Source organism: Glycine soja, chromosome 4 (genome assembly GCF_004193775.1).
Source record: "Glycine soja cultivar W05 chromosome 4, ASM419377v2, whole genome shotgun sequence".
Lineage (NCBI taxonomy): Eukaryota > Viridiplantae > Streptophyta > Magnoliopsida > Fabales > Fabaceae > Glycine > Glycine soja.
This window is the reverse complement of record NC_041005.1, coordinates 45224777-45244954: the sequence shown is the minus strand read 5'-3', so window position 1 is coordinate 45244954 and position 20178 is coordinate 45224777. Positions and strand designations below refer to the sequence as shown.

General features: G+C 31.1%; 1 protein-coding gene across 1 annotated transcript; it reads right to left on the bottom strand.

Moving 5' to 3' along the window:
- Nucleotides 1-1591: 1591 nt before the first annotated feature.
- Nucleotides 1592-16161, bottom strand: LOC114409858 (tryptophan aminotransferase-related protein 2-like). Its single transcript, XM_028373497.1, has 5 exons — nucleotides 15698-16161; nucleotides 11576-11879; nucleotides 3881-4161; nucleotides 2367-2668; nucleotides 1592-1947 (listed from the first exon to the last, which is right to left on the bottom strand). The coding sequence occupies exons 1-5, from the start codon at nucleotides 15961-15963 to the stop codon at nucleotides 1763-1765; spliced, it is 1338 nt and encodes a 445-aa protein (XP_028229298.1). The 5' UTR covers nucleotides 15964-16161; the 3' UTR covers nucleotides 1592-1762.
- Between the last annotated feature and the right edge of the window lie 4017 nt (nucleotides 16162-20178).

The window sequence follows — 20178 nt, the reverse complement described above, 5'->3', positions numbered from 1 at the left end:
TGCACGGATCCAAGTTAAAATGCGCGTATAAACGCGCCTTTTAATATAAATTTAAAAAAAGAAAAAAAAAAAAAATATATATATATATATATATATATATATATATATATATATTCTTTTGATAAATCATCTTAAAAGTACTTTTTTTTGTTTTTTTAAGGAAGTTTTCTTTATTTATGTTAAAACAGAATCGATTTCATTATCACACTTTTAAAAATTTGATAACTAAATTAATAATTTAGAGATCAAATTGATTTATTTTTTAGAATTTGAAAATCAAATTAAATCTTTAAAAAATTTAAGGATTAAATTAAATAATTTAAAATAATTTACAAGCTAAATTGATAATTAAGTCTAAAGTTTTCTCTAGACACGTGGACAAAATCAAAGCTTTGACCACTTTTAAAAATAAATTTTATTTATCAACTGAGTTATATTTTATTAGTTAAAACAATATCATTAATGGGATGTTTGAAGTAAGGTTTGGTTCAATTATTAGACAAAAATTCACTCAAACCAAACATAAAATAAATATACGATTTAGTTGGTTTGGTTTAAATATAACATCAAATTTAAATCAAACCAAACTTTTGCGGTTTGATTCGGTTTGGTGTGATGATTTTTTATTTTTTATTCTATTATCATAATTAAAAATTTATCAACTAAACTTACATAATTATTATGCTATATTATTTTAAAAATGAATTTTATTTTTTTTATTAAATATTGATTTAACATATTTTAGTTAAAAATTATTATTTTCACTTCCATTTAATATTACTATAAAATGATGCTATCAATTCTTTTTTTAACATAATAGTAATTTGTGTTTCACTTGATATTTAATATTATTTTTAACAATATTATTATATTTTTTTAACACATGAAAGTAAAATATGGGTTTTGCAATTTTTGATTTATGGGTTTTTGGTTTTTTTAATTGATTTGGCGATTTATGAACGATTTTGTTCAATTTTGAACACCCCTAGTCATTGGCCTATTTAAAAATAAACTTATTTTTTTAACCTTTAATATGAATTAGATTATTAATCATATTAACAAAGCCAAACTTATATAAAGACCCGGTTAAGCTGAAAAAAATATTCTTATCCTAATAGACTAACCAAGTCAAAGTTGAGTCACAGTATTATCTTTATTATAAGAAAATTAAACAATTGATGGGTTTTGAACTTCTAGTTCATTTGGTTTAAGAATGTACAAGTTATTTATTCTTGATACTTATCTTTGATTCCTATAGGAAAAAAATTAAATAAGACTTTTTTTAGTCATGTTATTGGTGTAAAATATCCACTAATTTTGTCAATAATTAATCTCTCTCAAATAACTTGATTGATTATCTTTAGTAAGATCATTCATTCCGGTCATGTTTTTTTCTTTCATAACACTTATATAAAAAATTTTACTTTAAAAATATGAATATAATTTTACTCAAACAAAAGACTAGTTAATAAACAAGATCTAATTTGACTTCACTTATTTTAACACCTACTTGTTTATTATACGAACACTGAATAACAACTTGGTGTAACTACTCAATTTAGAAATGGACTACTTTAATAAGTCACTTAAGTGTAAGATAGTTAATTTTTCCTAATTGGATTCCGTTAAAGGATGATCCCCAAGACCCATACATATGTTATACATGGATGAGCAAAATTGCATTTCTGTGTTTCACTTTCCAGCATACAGAAAACTAACACTTCAAAATATTATACATACATTACCCAGAAGCAAGCTCCTATCACGACATTATGGCAGAGAGTCTATCTAGAAACTGGTTAAAATTTTCGTCAGTATCCAACATGCTAATTCTTACGTATTTTGGGCTAACCCCAAAGTGTGTTCCACTTCTCGTTAAGATGTTGTGTCCTCGAAGGAAGCTTTCGCAGTCTTCCACGTTCCCCTCACACTTTAACCATACAAAAGCTGTCAAACATGTATACAAGTAGAAGAATTAGAGAAGTTTACAAGAGTTTATTTAAATTGAATATAACTAAAATTTTAGTCTTGATAAATTTGTTAACTTTTATAATAATTATAAAGTGATACTTAAATCAAGTTTTGATTAATTATAGATGTAAATTTTTTTCACTAACAAGAAATATTAAGCTCATTTGAATTTATTAAAGTGACTTGTAACTTTTCATATGCTTTTTTAGTTATTTCAATAATCTTTACCAAAAACTTTATCAAACATAATGTTTTAAGCTTAACAAGTTCCAATGTTAAGTTTTTGAATAATTTTTTATTTGGTAATAACTTGTTAAATAAGTAATTCAAATCCATCTTAAGAATGAAGAAATGAAAGTATATATAAACATTTTGACATGTAATTCAGTTAATACCTGGTTGAGGCTCCAAGACCTGATTGAAGAAGGTGCAGAATGCTGGAGAAAATTTGGGCAAACTGAACAACTCGCTACTCTCCACAACTAGTCTCAATTGCTTCCACCTGTTGGCCATGAGTTTGTGGCTGAATTTGAAGAATGACTCGCTCTCTTTGGAGTTTCCTAGTTCCCAGCTATCAGAAACTGCCCTTAAGACCTTAGCAGCCCTGAGTTGGGAATCCTTAGACACTCCAATTGTATTGAGCTCTATGAATTTAGTCATTTTCTTTGCTACCTCTTGGTCTTTCACAAGAGCCCACCTATACAAAATACAAAGTGGAAGCTTTTAGGAATTCAAGTGATATGATCTTTCTTTACATTATTTTAATATAGATCAAACACTTGTCAGAAAACCAAAGGGGTTCAGATCCAACTAGTCTCACTTCCAAATTCATAATGTGTTTGGTTTCACATTCCAGATGTGATTTTTCACTTCTTAGACGTGAAAATAAGAAGTTAATAGTTACAACTTTCACATTCTAAACGAGATTCATTCTTTCTCAACGGGTTTCCAAACATGCTATAAATCCTACAAAAGCAAATGTTTTGTCTCACAACATGTCAGTGTGATACCCTGATGAAAGACTAAAAAAGAAGTTTGAAAATTCTACTCACAAGATAACATGGCCAAGTGACTCTCAGATCTTTTCTTTGATACATTGTGAAATCTGTTTTTCCAACATGATCTTTTCTTGTAACTAAGGCTGATGTCTGATTCTATTGTCAGACAATATATGAGTATCAATCTTGTTGATTGTATGCTTAAACCTCTCTGCTTATTAAGTTTAATGTATGATTCGTGTCAAAAAATCCCCAACTACGGCAAACATATGCAAGTATCTAACAGGGACTTGAGTATTACCGAGTCTAAGTCCCACATCGAGTAGCATAAGATGTTTAGTGAAAATATTTAAGTACTTGTCCCCCAAGTGTCTAGATGCTTTATCAATTAGTATCAAAGCCCTAGTTGTCGGTAGCAAAGGACTTTAGGGTTAATGAGTCTCACATGCTTAAACTTGACAAGGCAAATTTTCCAACTTAATAAGATTGTGTTTGGTTTGTATTTTCATTTTCTGTTCTTATTTTTTGAAAACTGAAAATATGTTTGATTTGACTTCTTATTTTCTATTTTCGTGAAATAAAAATACTGAAAATTTATGATATATTAAGTTCCTGTTTTCATTTTCAATGAAAATATTTTCAGAAATTCAACCAAACACATTTTCATCATTGTTTTCTGTTTTCAGTGAAAATGATGAAAACAGAAAACAACCAAATCAAACTAAATTGACAAATCTTAACATTAACCTAAAATTTTATATTAAAGAATTACACAAATTATTACGGTAAAATTCTAATTCTGATTGAGTAGCAGTACAAAAAGTACTTATGAACTGTATATAAACTTAATTAAAAAAAAAATTTGAAGAGGACAGTAGATAAGGTAGTCTTCAAGTTATGGGTCAACTTACCCTATGCGCATTCCTGCATGGCCAGTGCTTTTTGAGACAGTGAAAAGCGTAAGATCGTGATCTGCAGGTGCTGATATTGGAGTGTACTGTGGCCAGTAATAGGCAAGGTCATGGACCAAAAATCCCTGGCTTCTGTTGACCTTAGATCTTCTTACGTGTCCATCAGGATTATTGGGAGAAGTAACCAGCTCAATGTAGGGACCCTCTTTCTCATAACTTTCTGCATCACCACCCCATTTGTAAAGCCCTGATTTCAAGTGATCCGTCATTGATGGATATGACTGCAAGCAGTTACTTAGTTAGTTTACTCGTCAATTCTATGCCTAAACCATCAACTAACCAAAACCAAAAACAGCATTCCTTCACGTAAGAGAAATGTTAGGAACACATCTTTCTAACACAATCTTTTTAATGGGTTAAAATTTATTAAAAATTACAAAATCAAATGATTAAATATTACGTGGAACTCACCAAATTTTAAATTTCAGCCAAGGAGAAATTGTGTATTTAAAAAAGTATGTTAGAAAATGTATTCCTAACATTTTTTTTCATGTAATTAATTAGGTTCCTATAATACCTAATTAGGTTGAACCATGACATTAAATTCTTATGTGCATAACTTGTTATAAACTACCCCCATATTTTTTTATTGGTAAGAATTAAATCAAATACAGTATTAAAAATTTTACAATAATTCACACATTTTAATCAATTAAATTATATCTCATGATAAACCACTCACAATAAGGGTCAATTATACCATAACTAGTAATGAAGCCAGATGACACCTTTTACCCACTTTTGTTTATGAATTGAATGAATGACCTCCCTCATATGTGAGAAATTACTAAGTAGTAGTCAATATCTATCCAATATATTATATTTTAAGCTTTTTAATTTATGAAAAAGAAATAGTGAATACTATAATGTTCTGAACCATCTAGAGTAATAGTTATCCATCTTAGATCTTCAAAGCTACTTTACTGACAGTTCCGCACATGAGACAGTTCAACAAAAGTATCAACTATCATGTGCTCAGGTGCAGGTGTGCAAAATTACGAGTGCAAGAGAGTGGAAGTTAGTGATAAACATCGACAAGGATTAAAAAGTAAAAACATCTTGGATCAGGAGGCAGAAAATTAATTACGGGATACAAATAAAATAAGAAATGGCAGCAAAACAATTGAATGCTAAAATTAATAAGTGTTTCTCTCAGAGGAATCTCAGAAATAAAGAGGGGAATCAATCCGGACATAATTAACTCAGTTGCATGTCAAATATTTATTAATTTCCAACCGTTTAAATAAATGTCTATAGTCCATCATGTGTTGGACATTTTAGTGTAATTGATCTCTTTATTATGTTAAAATAAGAGTGCACGCTTGTTTTAATGTAATAACGAGATGTTCGGTTTAGGCAAAGGTTGGAAGTTACATGGAAGTTACTAAAACTTCCATCAACGGTTGGAAGTTACATAGAAGTTACAAAAACTTCCATCAACGGTTGGAAGTTACATGGAAGTTACTTAAACTTCCATTAACGGCAATTTTTAAAAATAAATAACTTCCATCAACCGCCAAAAACCACCTGTTCTTTGATTATAAATAATCATTCTGGTTCAGAAAGCATAACGGGGTGAAAAACTCACAAGACCAAAATAAAACTCTTGTATTATAATCTTCTGATTTTATCCGATTGAACAATTTTGGTTGAACCCCGAAATTTGATTCAATCTGAAAGTGTTTATACACGACTTCAGATTTATCCAGGATTATCTCGATTTTCAAATTTAACCAACAAAAGATTGAATCAAATTTTTCGAGATGACGAACGATAGTTCGAAGATGACAAGTAAGTTTGCAAAGTTGGACAAGTTTGAAGGGCAGGATTTCAGAAGATGGCAGAAGAAGATGCACTTTCTCTTGACAACATTGAATGTGGTGTATGTGCTGAGTACACCGATGCCGGTGTATATGGAAGGCGAAACTCTGGATCAAACAAGGAAGCGTTCGAAATGGGAGAACGACGATTACATTTGTCGTGGACACATTCTGAACGGTATGTCTGACTCTCTCTTTGATATTTATCAAAATGTTGAGTCTGCTAAGGAATTATAGGACTCTCTTGAATCCAAGTATACGGCAGAAGATGCCTCAAGTAACATATTCTTAGTTAGTAATTTCTTTAATTACAAAATGATTGATTCGAGGCCTGTTATGGAGCAATATAATGAACTGCTGCGGATTTTGGGTCAGTTTACTCAACATGATTTGAAAATGGATGAATCCATTGCAGTTTCATCTATAATTGATAAACTGCCTTCTTCTTGGAAAGACTTCAAGCATACCTTGAAACATAAGAAGGAAGAGTTGACTCTGGTTCAACTTGGTAGTCATTTCATGATTGAGGAGTCGCTGAGGGCTCAGGAAATTGACAAAGTCAATAATAAAACTGTAGCAGGTTCCTCTTCCGTTAATATGGTAGAGGAAAGTGGAACAGTTAAGCAAAATTACAATGCTAAAGGTAACAAACGAAAATTTCAAGGAAATAAGAACAAAGGTCCAAACAAACAGACAAAATTGTCATGTTGGAAGTGTGGGAAACCTGGTCATTTAAAGAGGGATTGTCGGGTGTTCAAAGGAAAGAACAAGGCTGGTCCAAGTGGGTCTAATGATCCTGAAAAGCAACAAGGTCAGATTGTAGTGAATAATTTTAATTCGAATACGAATTCAAATTATGTATCACTAATATCTGATGCATTCTATGTGCAGGATGATGACGTTGCTTGGTGGTTTGATTCGGGAGCAACAAGCCATGTGTGCAAAGATCGTCGTTGGTTCAAGGAATTTAGACCAATCGATGATGACTCTATTGTGAAGATGGGCAATGTTGCAACTGAACCATTAGGTTGTGTGAATTTAGTTTTTACTTCCGGAAAAAGTTTGTATTTGGATAATGTCTTATTTGTACCTGGTATTCGTAAGAACTTATTGTCTGGTATGGTTTTAAATAATTGTGGTTTCAAGAAAGTACTTGAAAGTGACAAGTACATCTTGTCAAGACATGGTTCGTTTGTTGGATTTGGTTATCGTTGTAATGGAATGTTTAAATTAAACATTGATGTTCCTTTTGTTCATGAATCTGTTTGTATGGCCTCGTGTAGTTCTATAACTAATATGACAAAATCAGAAATTTGGCATGCTAGATTAGGACATGTTCATTACAAAAGATTAAAAGATATGTCAAAAAACAAGTATGATTCCTCCTTTTGATATGAACATTGAAAAATGCAAAACTTGCATGTTGACCAAGATCACTAGGAAACCTTTTTAAGGATGTTAAAAGTGAGACTAAAGTCTTAGACCTTATTCATAGTGATTTGTGTGATTTGCATGCTACTCCATCATTAGGTCATAAAAAATATCTTGTTACTTTTATTGATGATGCATCAAGGTATTGTTATGTATATTTATTAAATACAAAAGATGAAGCTCTTGATAAATTTAAAATTTATAAGAAAGAGGTAGAACTTCATCAAAATGGGCTAATCAAAACTCTTCGTACGGATAGGGGAGGTGAGTATTATGATCCGGTTTATTTTCAATCTACTGGAATAATACATCAAACTACAGCTCCCTATACACCACAACAGAATGGTGTAGCCGAAAGGAAGAATAGAACCTTGAAAGAAATGGTGAATTCCATGTTATCCTATTCGGGTTTAAGTGAAGGATTTTGGGGTGAGGCTATGTTGACAGCCTGTTACTTGTTGAACCGAATTCCTAACAAAAGGAATAAGGTTACCCCATATGAACTTTGGCACAAAAAGACACCAAATTTGAGTTATCTCAAAATTTGGGGATGTAGGGCTGTAGTCAGGCTTACAGAACCTAAAAGGAAAACCATAGGTGAAAGAGGTATAGATTGCATATTTATTGGATATGCTGAACATTCTAAAGCATATAGATTCTATGTGCTAGAATCTAATGATTCTGTTGCTGTGAACTCGGTTATAGAGTCACGGGATGCTATCTTTGATGAACAAAGGTTTACATCTATACCTAGGCCAAAGGACATGAATTCCATGTCGAAAGTCTCAGTTAATATTGAGGATATACCTTCAACTAGTACTGAAACTAGAAAGAGTACGAGAGTAAGAAAGGCTAAGTCATTTGGTGATGACTTTCAACTCTATTTGGTTGAAGGGTCAAGGAATGATATTGAATTTCAATATCAATATTGCCTTAATGTTGAGGAAGACCCAAAGACTTTTAGTGAAGCAATGGCTTCAAGGGATGCTGTATTCTGGAAAGAAGCAATCCAAAGTGAGATGGATTCCATCATGCAAAATAATACATGGAAATTGGTTGACTTACCTCCTGGATGTAAGCCATTAGGATGTAAGATGATCTTTAGGAGAAAGATGAAAGTGGATGGTACTGTTGACAAGTACAAAGCCAGATTGGTTATCCAAGGCTTTAGGCAAAAGGAGGGTATTGATTTTTTCAATACATATGCTCCTGTTGCTAGGATATCCACTATTAGACTGTTGTTAGCACTTGCTGCTATCCACAATCTGATGATTCACCAAATGGATGTGAAAACTGCATTCTTAAATGGTGAATTGGATGAAGAGATATACATGAAACAACCTGAAGGGTTTGTTATGCCAGGAAATGAAAATAAGGTGTGTAAACTGATGAAATCTCTTTATGGCTTGAAACAAGCGCCTAAGCAATGGCATAAAAAATTTGATGAGGTTGTGTTGTCTAGTGGTTTTGTTATAAACCAAGCAGATAAATGTCTATACAGCAAGTTTGATACTCATGGCAAAGGAGTTATCATTTGTCTGTATGTAGACGACATGTTGATCTTTGGTACCGACCAAGATCAAGTTGATGAAACTAAGGCATTTTTGTCTTCTAAGTTTGATATGAAAGATATGGGGGAGGCGGATGTGATCTTAGGAATAAAGATCAAACGTGGAAACAATGGTATTTCCATCTCTCAATCACATTATATTGAGAAGATATTGGAGAAATTTAATTTTAAAGATTGTTCTCCGGTAAGTACTCCCATTGATCCTAACCTGAAGCTATTACCTAATAAAGGTGTAGCAGTGTCTCAACTTGAATACTCAAGGGCGATAGGATCACTCATGTATGCAATGATTAGTACTAGGCCTGATATAGCTTATGCTGTTGCTAAACTCAGTAGGTTTACAAGTAATCCTAGTTCTCATCATTGGCAAGCTATGAATAGAGTATTCAAGTACTTAAAGGGAACCATTGACTATGGTTTGACATATACTGGATTTCCTTCGGTTATTGAAGGTTACTCTGATGCAAGTTGGATAACCAATATGGAGGATTATTCATCCACAAGTGGTTGGGTATTCCTCCTTGGAGGAGGTGCTATCTCTTGGGCATCCAAGAAACAGACCTGCATTACAAATTCAACAATGGAATCTGAATTTGTAGCTTTAGCAGCAGCTGGTAAAGAAGCTGAGTGGCTAAGAAATCTAATCTATGAGATTCCATTGTGGCCCAAACCTATACCTCCCATGTCTATCAGGTGTGATAGTCAGGCAACTTTGGCTAAGGCATATAGTCAAGTGTATAATGGGAAGTCTAGACACTTGGGTGTTAGACACAACATGGTTCGGGAGTTAATCATGCATGGTGTGATATCAGTGGAGTTTGTGAGAACTCAGCATAATTTGGCCGATCATTTAACCAAAGGGTTAAGTAGAGATTTCGTAAAAAGGTCGGCTGTGGGATTAGGATTAAAGTCCATCTGAAATCTCTTATGTTAAGATACCCAATTCCCATCTAATATGACATTAGGTGCTGAATTCAATGTGGAAAGCTTAACATGTAGAGATTGGAACACATCATCGAAAGTATCCCAAAAGGAATGTGTTCGGTTCTACAAGTTAAGGAGGTTGAAGTATAACTTCTCAATGGTTCTTTTGAAAAATTGCATTTGCAGGTGCAAGAAAGAAAAGGACTACCTATATAAGCATGAAGTTTAGCCGCTTCAAGAAGCTGGGACTTGGCTTTGATATGCTTATGAAGGATAGGGACACAGGCTAGTAAAACTAGTGTCGAGCAAGAGTAATGTTATAAACTATTGTGCAGATTATCTTCATGTATTCATTATGAATAGAAAGGGTTCAATCCTTAGTGACACCCTGATATTCGAATATTTGAAACGTATAATTTGCTAAGATGAAATTCAATCGTCACGATATTTCATCTATGCAGTAGTTTGTGGTATGTTATGACTTTGGTGATTTGATCGGTAATTACACTAAAATGGGGGAGGTTTGTTGGACATTTTAGTGTAATTGATCTCTTTATTATGTTAAAATAAGAGTGCACGCTTGTTTTAATGTAATAACGAGATGTTCGGTTTAGGCAAAGGTTGGAAGTTACATGGAAGTTACTAAAACTTCCATCAACGGTTGGAAGTTACATAGAAGTTACAAAAACTTCCATCAACGGTTGGAAGTTACATGGAAGTTACTTAAACTTCCATTAACGGCAATTTTTAAAAATAAATAACTTCCATCAACCGCCAAAAACCACCTGTTCTTTGATTATAAATAATCATTCTGGTTCAGAAAGCATAACGGGGTGAAAAACTCACAAGACCAAAATAAAACTCTTGTATTATAATCTTCTGATTTTATCCGATTGAACAATTTTGGTTGAACCCCGAAATTTGATTCAATCTGAAAGTGTTTATACACGACTTCAGATTTATCTAGGATTATCTCGATTTTCAAATTTAACCAACATCATGGACATCCAAGAATGAGTTCCTTGGCCATGCAAGAATTCCCTCAATATATAACTTAAAGTGGTCAAAGTATCGCTTATAACAACTAAACGAGTTGTGGTAATTAGTACAAGAGCATAGCTGTACATTACACATTCACGAATGACTTTGCTTTTCTTCAATCATCCACCTCTACGGTCTTTTTTACTTGAAGTTAGACAACTTCATTTTATGTTATTATATACTTTTAAGATATTATAAAAAAATATAAGAAGATAGAGTAATTTCTTACTAAACTTAATTGTAACAAAGAGTATTTTATGAAATAGCATGGATATATCATTCTTATTTTGCAGAAGTCCTATTATGTCTTCGAGACAATCTTATTTGAAGTAATATCATGTATTTATTTCATTAAAGATTCAGACCTTAATTTATCACGTTATAAGTTTTATAACATGAACACTCCTATTGTTTGAAGTGTTGTATATGTGACACACGTTTTCAACATAAATACTTGTTATCAGGTGTCTAATTCAAAAATTATTTTTTGTTGGTTTGACACTTAAGTCTTCACTTTTACACTAATAAAAAAAAAACTTCGTGTGTTTAAAAAAATATAAAAGATTAGTTTAAAAAAATAAATATATCATCAATTTAAATATTTTGTTATATTTTATTTATATTTCATTTAATTAGAATCTTTATGTTTGTGTGTATATAATATCTCCGTGTTTTATATTTTAGACATGAGTCGTATTAAAGTGTCCATATCCGTTTCGTGTTCGATTTTTATGTCAGAATCCATAGGTTATAAGAGAATTTTATTCCGTTAGACTTCTACTGTGGTTAATTTAAAAATATCATTGATACTTTTACGCATTGTATAGCTTATGAAAAATCCTTACTCACCGAGTAGTAGGGTGTGGCACAAACGACACTGATTGGTTCAGGTGAATCAGTTGGGGAGAGAGCATAAAGAGCAGCAAGAAAGAGCTGAGAAGAACCTGTTCCAACAACAATGTGACGCCCTTCTGTGACTGCATTTCCCACCACATTGTGCAACCTCACCACTTCCCTCGCAAACTCTGCCTCCAAAAACCAGCAAATGTTGGTCACATCAGAAAAATAACTCATAGACTGCCATCCCTGGATTGTGATCGTGCTCTTGTCACCCGTTTGTCGCCAAAACCTCTCATACGCTGTCGGGTCTCCACTGCAAAACATGTTGTTAATTTGTATTAAAACCTTTAGTTTAATGTAACATAGTTGGTCAGAAATTAACCAGATCATGCATTATTATCATGTCCAACAATGAACAAACATTTATTTAAGAATTAATTCATGGTTTCTATAATACCAAAAAATATTAAATATATTATATGTAGTTGCACTCCACTAGTCCACTGTCCTTCCCATGTAGACCATGATCTGAATTTCGAAACAAGGGGTCATGTACTGTTTCTGGCTTGAACAATCTTTAATGTTTCCCTATTTTGGGTCCAAATATTTTAAATTGATTATTTAAAAAAAAAAACAATACTAGAAAATACAGATGAGTTTAAGAATAAAAAAGACTTAATGAACCTAGACATAACCCTTCTCACAAGTAGAGACAAATCACGTAACTCCATTCCCAATTTCTTGAGTAAATTAAGGCATAATAATTTTGTTTATACATTTGTAAGATCTCCGCCAATTAGGTGTTGAAGAAAGGGCATTGAATTAACTAAGGGCTAAAGTAATCACAAATACCTCCTTATTATATCTTTTTGATGTTTTAGTTTTTTAATTTTTTTTCAAATATTTAAAATTTTAAAGTCTAATTTTTTTTCTTAAATATACTTTTTTTTAATACTCACTGATGTATGTATCAAATATTAAGATATTAAATAAGGACATTATAGTCTAAATATCCTAAATTTTAGTTCCATTGAATGTTTCTGAATTTGTATGTAATAATCTTCAACATCAAAAGATACAAGTAGGTAGTATTAGTAAAAACAATGATTAGATAGGTTGAAAGATATGGGTAGATGTATGCATTTACAATTACATTAATAAATGGGAGCCATGCACAGCCGAAGAGTGAAGGGGACAAAATATGTTGGAGGTGGATTTCCAATTACGCAGGGCCTACAATGCAGTTGATATGTAAGATCCAGAGTCCAAAGGGCCCATTTGGAAACAGAGAAAAGGAAAAATTAAAAACGAGAAAAACAAAGGACATATAAAAAAAAAAGCTTATTATGCAATTGAGTGACTCACAATTGGGGCGGCAAAAAGTTGTAAAAAACTCATTAGACTGAGCGAACCAAAGAAGCACTTCCATAATAATAGTGTTGTGGTCATGGCCGAAAGAGTGTCTTCATGCAGTGTGCACATAGGGCATTTGACCCCACCAACTTCTGTGGTATTTTTCCAACTACCAATTAACCATCTATTATATTATAGCACTTTTTTAAAAACTAAGCTTGCTTTTTAAATGTTGATGCATTTAGTCTTAAATTTTATAACATGAAATTTATAATTAATGAATTTTAAATTAAGTTAAAGATAATATACTAGTATTTTTATATGTTTTAGAGGTAAACGTGTTTTAAAAGAAGAAATTATTGCATTGTCTCATACACCTGTCTATGATTTCAATCCATCATCATATATAACCAACTTTTTAATTTGTGAGAAAGAATAAATAAAATTCAATTATATATGTACAACATAGAAATTGATTGAGATGAGAGACCACACAATTGGACCGTATAATAATTTTTCATAAAGATTGTGCTTTAAAAAGTTAAAAACACTCTAGCTTTAAAAAGTTAAAAACACCTGCTATAAAATATATAGGTTCATATAAATTTTAGATAAATACTAATTAGTGTCTCAAGGGCACTAATAAAAGAACTTAGATAGAAATATTTTTATTGAGACAAAAAATTATAATGTTCATGATTTTTTTGTGTTTTATAATTTTAAACAAAATATTTTTCTCTTTTTAATTCTTTAACACATTTCTTTAAGACACATCTTAGCAAGATCCTAACTTTTATAGTTCAATTGAAATCGGGGTCCTCCTTTAAAATTAACTTTTAGTTTGCAATTGTCTCACTTAACTTTTTCCCTAATCAAATATATTATAGCAATAGTAAGTGTCTCTTAGGGTTAAACAAAGTAATCACTTTTTAAAAAAGTTGTTTTCATGTTTTCAATAAATAAAAAAAACTGAGCACAGAAAAAATCTAAGACGAGGTTAATGTACACAATGATTTTGAAATATACAATGTCAATGAGGATTCGCCAATGGTGCTAAAGTAGGACTCTGTCCTACTAGGTTACTATCATAGAGCATGCTCTACCACAAGTAGCACTCTACTTTTCCTAACTAAATTTCGACCCTCCAACTCCGGAACAGGGACTACAAAATAGACATGATTTTTCTTTTGTTACATTGAATATGAAACGCACTTATGAAAATGACATGCCCCCAACATACAGCAATAAAATACGTTTTTTTAAATAAAAAAGAAGAAGCATACACTAACAAAATAAGCAACATTATTATGAAACATGAAGATTAAGGAATCTTAAAGTCCATAACGAGTTAGAGAAATTATTACATCATTCAGGCCAATATCACGATTTGGTTTTGATCAATTACACGTGACATACAGTTAAGTTTTTCAAATTACAAATAAAAGGTTAGTAAAAATCAACTATATATCAAGTAAAGATTTACATAAGATGAGTCTATAAAGATTGATCAAGACCACTTGATGGACCAAAACAAATACCATGGACTTTCACTAAAAATGTTAAAGAAAAAAAAATATTAGACATATATTTTTAATACACTTTTTTAACATATTTTTTATTGATTAAAATATATTAAAAATTATAAGATTTTATGAGACTCACATCTTTTCATTTAATGAATCTCTTTCTTGATTTTAAAACTTTAATAAATTTTAACTAATAAAAAAAATCTTACTAATCAATTTGTATTCTTAAAATGTTAATTAAAGAACTAAAAGAAATTATTTAATGTAAAAATTATAAGAGAACCTTAAAAAAATCATAAACAAGATAATAATGTGCATCTCAATTAAATTTTTCTCCTTTTAATTTTCTAACCAATGGGATAAAAGCACTAATTAGCACTGCTTAAGAAAAAAAGTGTTAGAGAATATATTGCACTGCTGGCTAAACTCGAAACTCAAATACTCCTAGAATCAAACAAATTTGAATACTGAATTTGCTGTTTTATTCCTGATTCTTGGTAAGAGAAAGTCACGTTAGAGACGATGACTTGTCCCTGTCTTCACAGGGAACAATAGCAGCAAGGAAGCAAAGAACGGTAACCAAAAACGCAAGACCCAGTCCTAGCTAGCAGAAACAGAGAACAAAGGTGCTAGCAGAGTTAAAATGGCACTTTATCGTTAAATAGAACAAATATTTTCAACACCAAATAATTTCTCTATCACCCCACTACACTACACTAAACATTTAGTGAATCAATTAACATAAAATTATTTTAATATAATAAGAAATTTTGGATTTGAGTTCTTATAACATAAAACACGTGAATCAATTGACATATTTTAATATGATAAGAAGTTTTGAATTTGAATTCTTATAACACAGATATATTAAATATTTAAAGAAAAAATTTTATTGTTCATAATAATCTTATTAAATTCAAACAAAATTACTCATATTAGATTCGAGTAAAATTGTTCCTATCGGATTCGATCAAGATTAGATGATACATGTGGTTTATATTACAAATCTCTCCTTCCCAAAAAAATTCCTTACAAGACTAAAATGGCAATCATGCCCTTCAGTACGAGAACGTAATAAATAAATGTCTAAAAATATATGTACCAAGAATCTTCAAATATCAGAGGTTGCTTACTTTAATTAATAACACTACTATATTAGTAGGAACAAGTAAGAAACCTTAACGAAGACATATCATCATAAAATGAAGGGAACAAAATAAACAAAAGTAATTAATGTTAAGATTGTTCTTACTGGTCGAGGTTGATCACTCTATTGTAGCCTCCTGTGGTGGAAGTAGAATTGGCGAAAGACGAAGTAGATGACGATGATGATGATGATGATATAACCATGCGTGATTTATGGATATTGTGGTGCTCCTCAGTTACAGAATTGGTTCTTTCTTTGTGAGCTTTTTGTGCACCTTGGTGCATCATTAATCTGAGTAAGAGGCTGACGTTCAAGGCGAGGGAGAGTACCAGAAAGTGCCTCAAAGAGAACATGGTAGGAAGCTTAGCCATGGCGTAATAAGAAATTAAACAGAGAAAGGTTGGAGCAAGGAAGAAAGGAGCGTCTGTGTCAGTCTGTGGAAGGAAGTAGCTACTGAACTGCTTTCTTGGATGTACACCTGCCACTCAAATAAAAGGTGTGTTTGGAGTGGACCTTTGGAGAAATCGTGCTAACACGTAGAATCACATGTATGTGCACTTCCAACGGAATTTGTTTCACGTTTAAAAATTAATTCTGACCCTAAACACTTATTATTATGTTATCAAAAGATGTTGGCACACCTGGTTTAGCATTTGGATCCTTTAATTATGTTTGAGGTTTGATTTTCTATTTGAATATGAAATCATAACTGAAAGTATTATTTCGTTTCAAGATGAGTTGATATGATAAAATCATAAATAAAAAAATTAATTGGGTATCAAATAAGAAACCACAAATATCTTTGCTTTGACAAAAAAAAACATTTCATATGTTTTTGTCATCTCAATATATAATTATTGTTTAATAATTAAGTTAAACATTTTATATGTTTTCCAAGATTATGGTAGTTACTTATAATTTGAGTGTAATTAGATTTGAATCTTTTAAATAAAGATTTAGGAGTAGATTTTAAAAGAAAACACGATTTAAAGGAAACATATAAATTTTGCAACCAAAATTAGTAATCACTAGCAACTAATATATGATAGTGGGAAAAAAAGAAGAAGAAAAAAAGACTACCATATATAGCTGAAGTACATTAAGGGGGTGTCTAACTTATTCCAGATGAAAATTAGGTCAAATACCCCATCAAAGCTTAAATGTAATTTATACATGTAATGTGACCAATAATCTTTAAGCACAAAAGAGAATTGTACCAATTAGTTTTGATGGGATTGTATAACTCATTTTTATTTGGAACAATGTTGTTTAGTGCGAAAGTTCTTTTGTGCGAATCATATGAATCGCAACATCTACGGTAGTGATTTTTTGTAAAACAAATCTTGGTGAAGATAATTATAAAATTAAAGAAGAATTTCACGGAAATCAACTTAATGTGTTTTTGACGAAAACAAATTTCGTAACTTTTAGCATTTTCCTATTATTTGGCATAAATTAGACCTCTGAATTAAAATCAAATAAATAAAGACAATGCATGTGTTGTAGTAAGCAGAAATGTCGGTCCTATGAATGAGTTTGATTATTATATTTTGATCAAATACCTCTTCCGCATTCACTTAATAAATTACAAGTGAAATATAAATATAGTGATTTCTTTTAGGGTAAGTTTGGTTGGGTAGTATGAAAGGAAAGAGACAAAATTAAAAAACAAATATTTATATTAAAATAGTACTTAAAAATGTGAGATAACATAAAATTTAGAAAACTTTCTCAATTGCTTGTCCATTTCTACACAACCAAACCAAGAGTTATTAAATTAATAAATATTGATTAGCCAAGGGTTTCCTCTGCCTTTTATATTTAAATGAGGCTGAGTTAAATATTCATTTGTTTTTCTTTTCTTACAGGAAATCTCTTAAAATTTGGGCCCACATTCGTGATTTGGTTCATTTCTACAAGCATTTCACTTCTTTGCAACGCATTACTGACTCTTTAATTAGGGGCAGATCCACATCAGGTGTTCAAGGAAAATTTCGTTGTCTGACTATAACAATTACAGTCTACTGCATCTAACTGTCTAGGAACAAGCTAATTTTTGAAGATTATCAATTTTCTGTAATAAAGGTTATTAGCAAGATTAAGTTTCTTATGTATAGACAAACGCACTTGTTGCATTTATTTTAACATCTTGATATAGGTATTCTTATATTATGGAGACTTTTGATTTTCTCTAGCGACGGGATATGCCCCATTTATTGTTGTATTATTTTGGATTTAATATAATTTATATTTTTTCCAAAAAAATAAATACTGATTAGCCGTGCTACAGCATCGTCGTTGACTCATTAATAACACAACAGATCTTCCAATTAACTAATAAAATAAAATAAAAAGTTGAGAATGAATTCTAGCACCTGCACCCATTTGTATAATGGTGAATTGGTGATGGTCACATCATACCTGTCTCTGCATGAATGTAGACTGGTCTAACAATACCTATCTCTGCATGAAAACGTGGACTGGTCCAAGTCTAATGCTACTGGAATCAAAGACCAGTGAATCAACATTTCATGTGATCCTAACTCACACTGGCGGATCTTTTAAGGGACGTGGGGAGCCATGGTCCCTCCAAAAAATTTTGCAAATATTTTATAAGTATGTCCTTCATTAAAATATGTGATCAACATCTATTAATATTGCAGTAAAATAAAATCTATTAATATTATGATACATATTACTATTGAGGTGTGAAAAAGAAGAAAAATTCATTCTTTTTAATTTAAAAGTCTGATTGTAAGAGAATAAAAACATACTAGCCAAAGGGTTCTAATTTTTTAGTGATAAGTATACCAAATATTTCTTTTAGCGATTAATAATATAGTGAATATAAACAACTATCTTACTGATGGGTGATTATAACTAGATAAAATGATTTTTAATTACTTATTTTGTCTTTTAAGTTATATAATTATTTTTATATTAATTTAGAAGTGATATTTTTAAGAGGTAAAATGATCCAGCATAAAATAATATATGCATTTTTAAGAGGTCAGTTTTTAATCTTTGGAAACTCCATTTACTTTTGGACACTTGCTCTTTTTGAAGCTACTCTACTACGTACAAGTCCAAATTCAAACCTTGCTTATTTTTTTATGACTTAATTATTTGTTATTTAAATTATTTTAAAAATTTTAATTTAGTTCTCAAGTTGTTTTAAAAGATTTAATTTGATCTCGATTTTTTTTTAAATGCTCCAATTTAATTATTTTCGTCCAATTAAACTAACGTTATTAAGATTATGAATTTTAGTGATTTTTTATTTCAAATTGAGACAATTTTTAATCATCACTATATTTATTATTATTTTAAAGTTTAACGGTTCATTATCATTGTTCTTTATTTTATTATATTGAATGATATTTGACTTGAGTGTAGAAATATTTTGCAACCATTCTTCCCTTAAGCTTAGAAGAAGATTTTGGACACACGGCTTGGCACATCAAAGGATACCCTCGGGGAGGGAGAGGAAGGGAGGGAGGGGGAGAGAGAGAGAGAGAGAGAGAGAGAGAATTAGCAAGGTAATAGAAAGCAAGAGAATCAGAAAATAGTTCCTTTAACAAAAGAAATTTCCGTCTAATGGAAAAAAATTATGTATAAGTTATCTCCTACAAAACACTTATCTAGTGTCACAAGTCTCACGATTGTAGTACAACCCAAATTCATTAAATGATCATTCGTTTTTCTAATGGATCAACTTAATAGGCAATTCATGAATTTTAAAATTTAAGTCAATTTAAAAATAGTATTTTAAATTATGAATATGAAAACACTAATATTTAAAAATGAGGACTAAATTTAATAATTTATAAATAACTCACAAATGATGGTTAAGTCTAGTAGAAGAAAGTTAGTCTTCTATAATATCACGAACCAAGATGTGAAAATGGAATTTAAAGTTTTAGGGGGAAATATACAAATATTTAAAACCCAATCGTGACATAAATAAAATTATCTTTTGACAAATAATACACGTGGGAACCTAAAATTCTATGACAAAAAAACATGACTCTTATATTACTTAGTATCCCAAATTCACCTTGCTAGGGATCAAAATAAAAACTCAACCTTTGACAATTTTGAAGAACAAGGCCAGGGAACTTGCACTCTAGCCATTTTATCCTCATAATCAAATTTTACAGCTACCCCATCTATATATTTTACAACTAACTGGTTTCTCTGATGCAAACACCTTCATCTCCCCACAACCCTTGACCCCAATTTTGACCACGTCTGTGTGGTTGTCAAACTCCATGGACTGAATGGCACCACCAGAGTTAAGCATGTTCACTAATCCAATTGGAGCAAATTGAATTAACTTTTTTGACAACGTACACAATCACTGGAAACACTGTCAATAGCTCAAAACAAAATGGCTCAAGTGAAACTTCCAATTTCTCTTATGCCTTCACGAGCTTTAGTTTGTGGTCCTTGAACAAATATACAGCAAACACATCCATCCCTTTGATGCATATTGGGCTTTTCATGTAATTAGGTTCCTGTTTTGAACAATATATAATAAGTTTTTTTAATTTTAATATAAAAATTTTAAAAATCAAATCAATCCG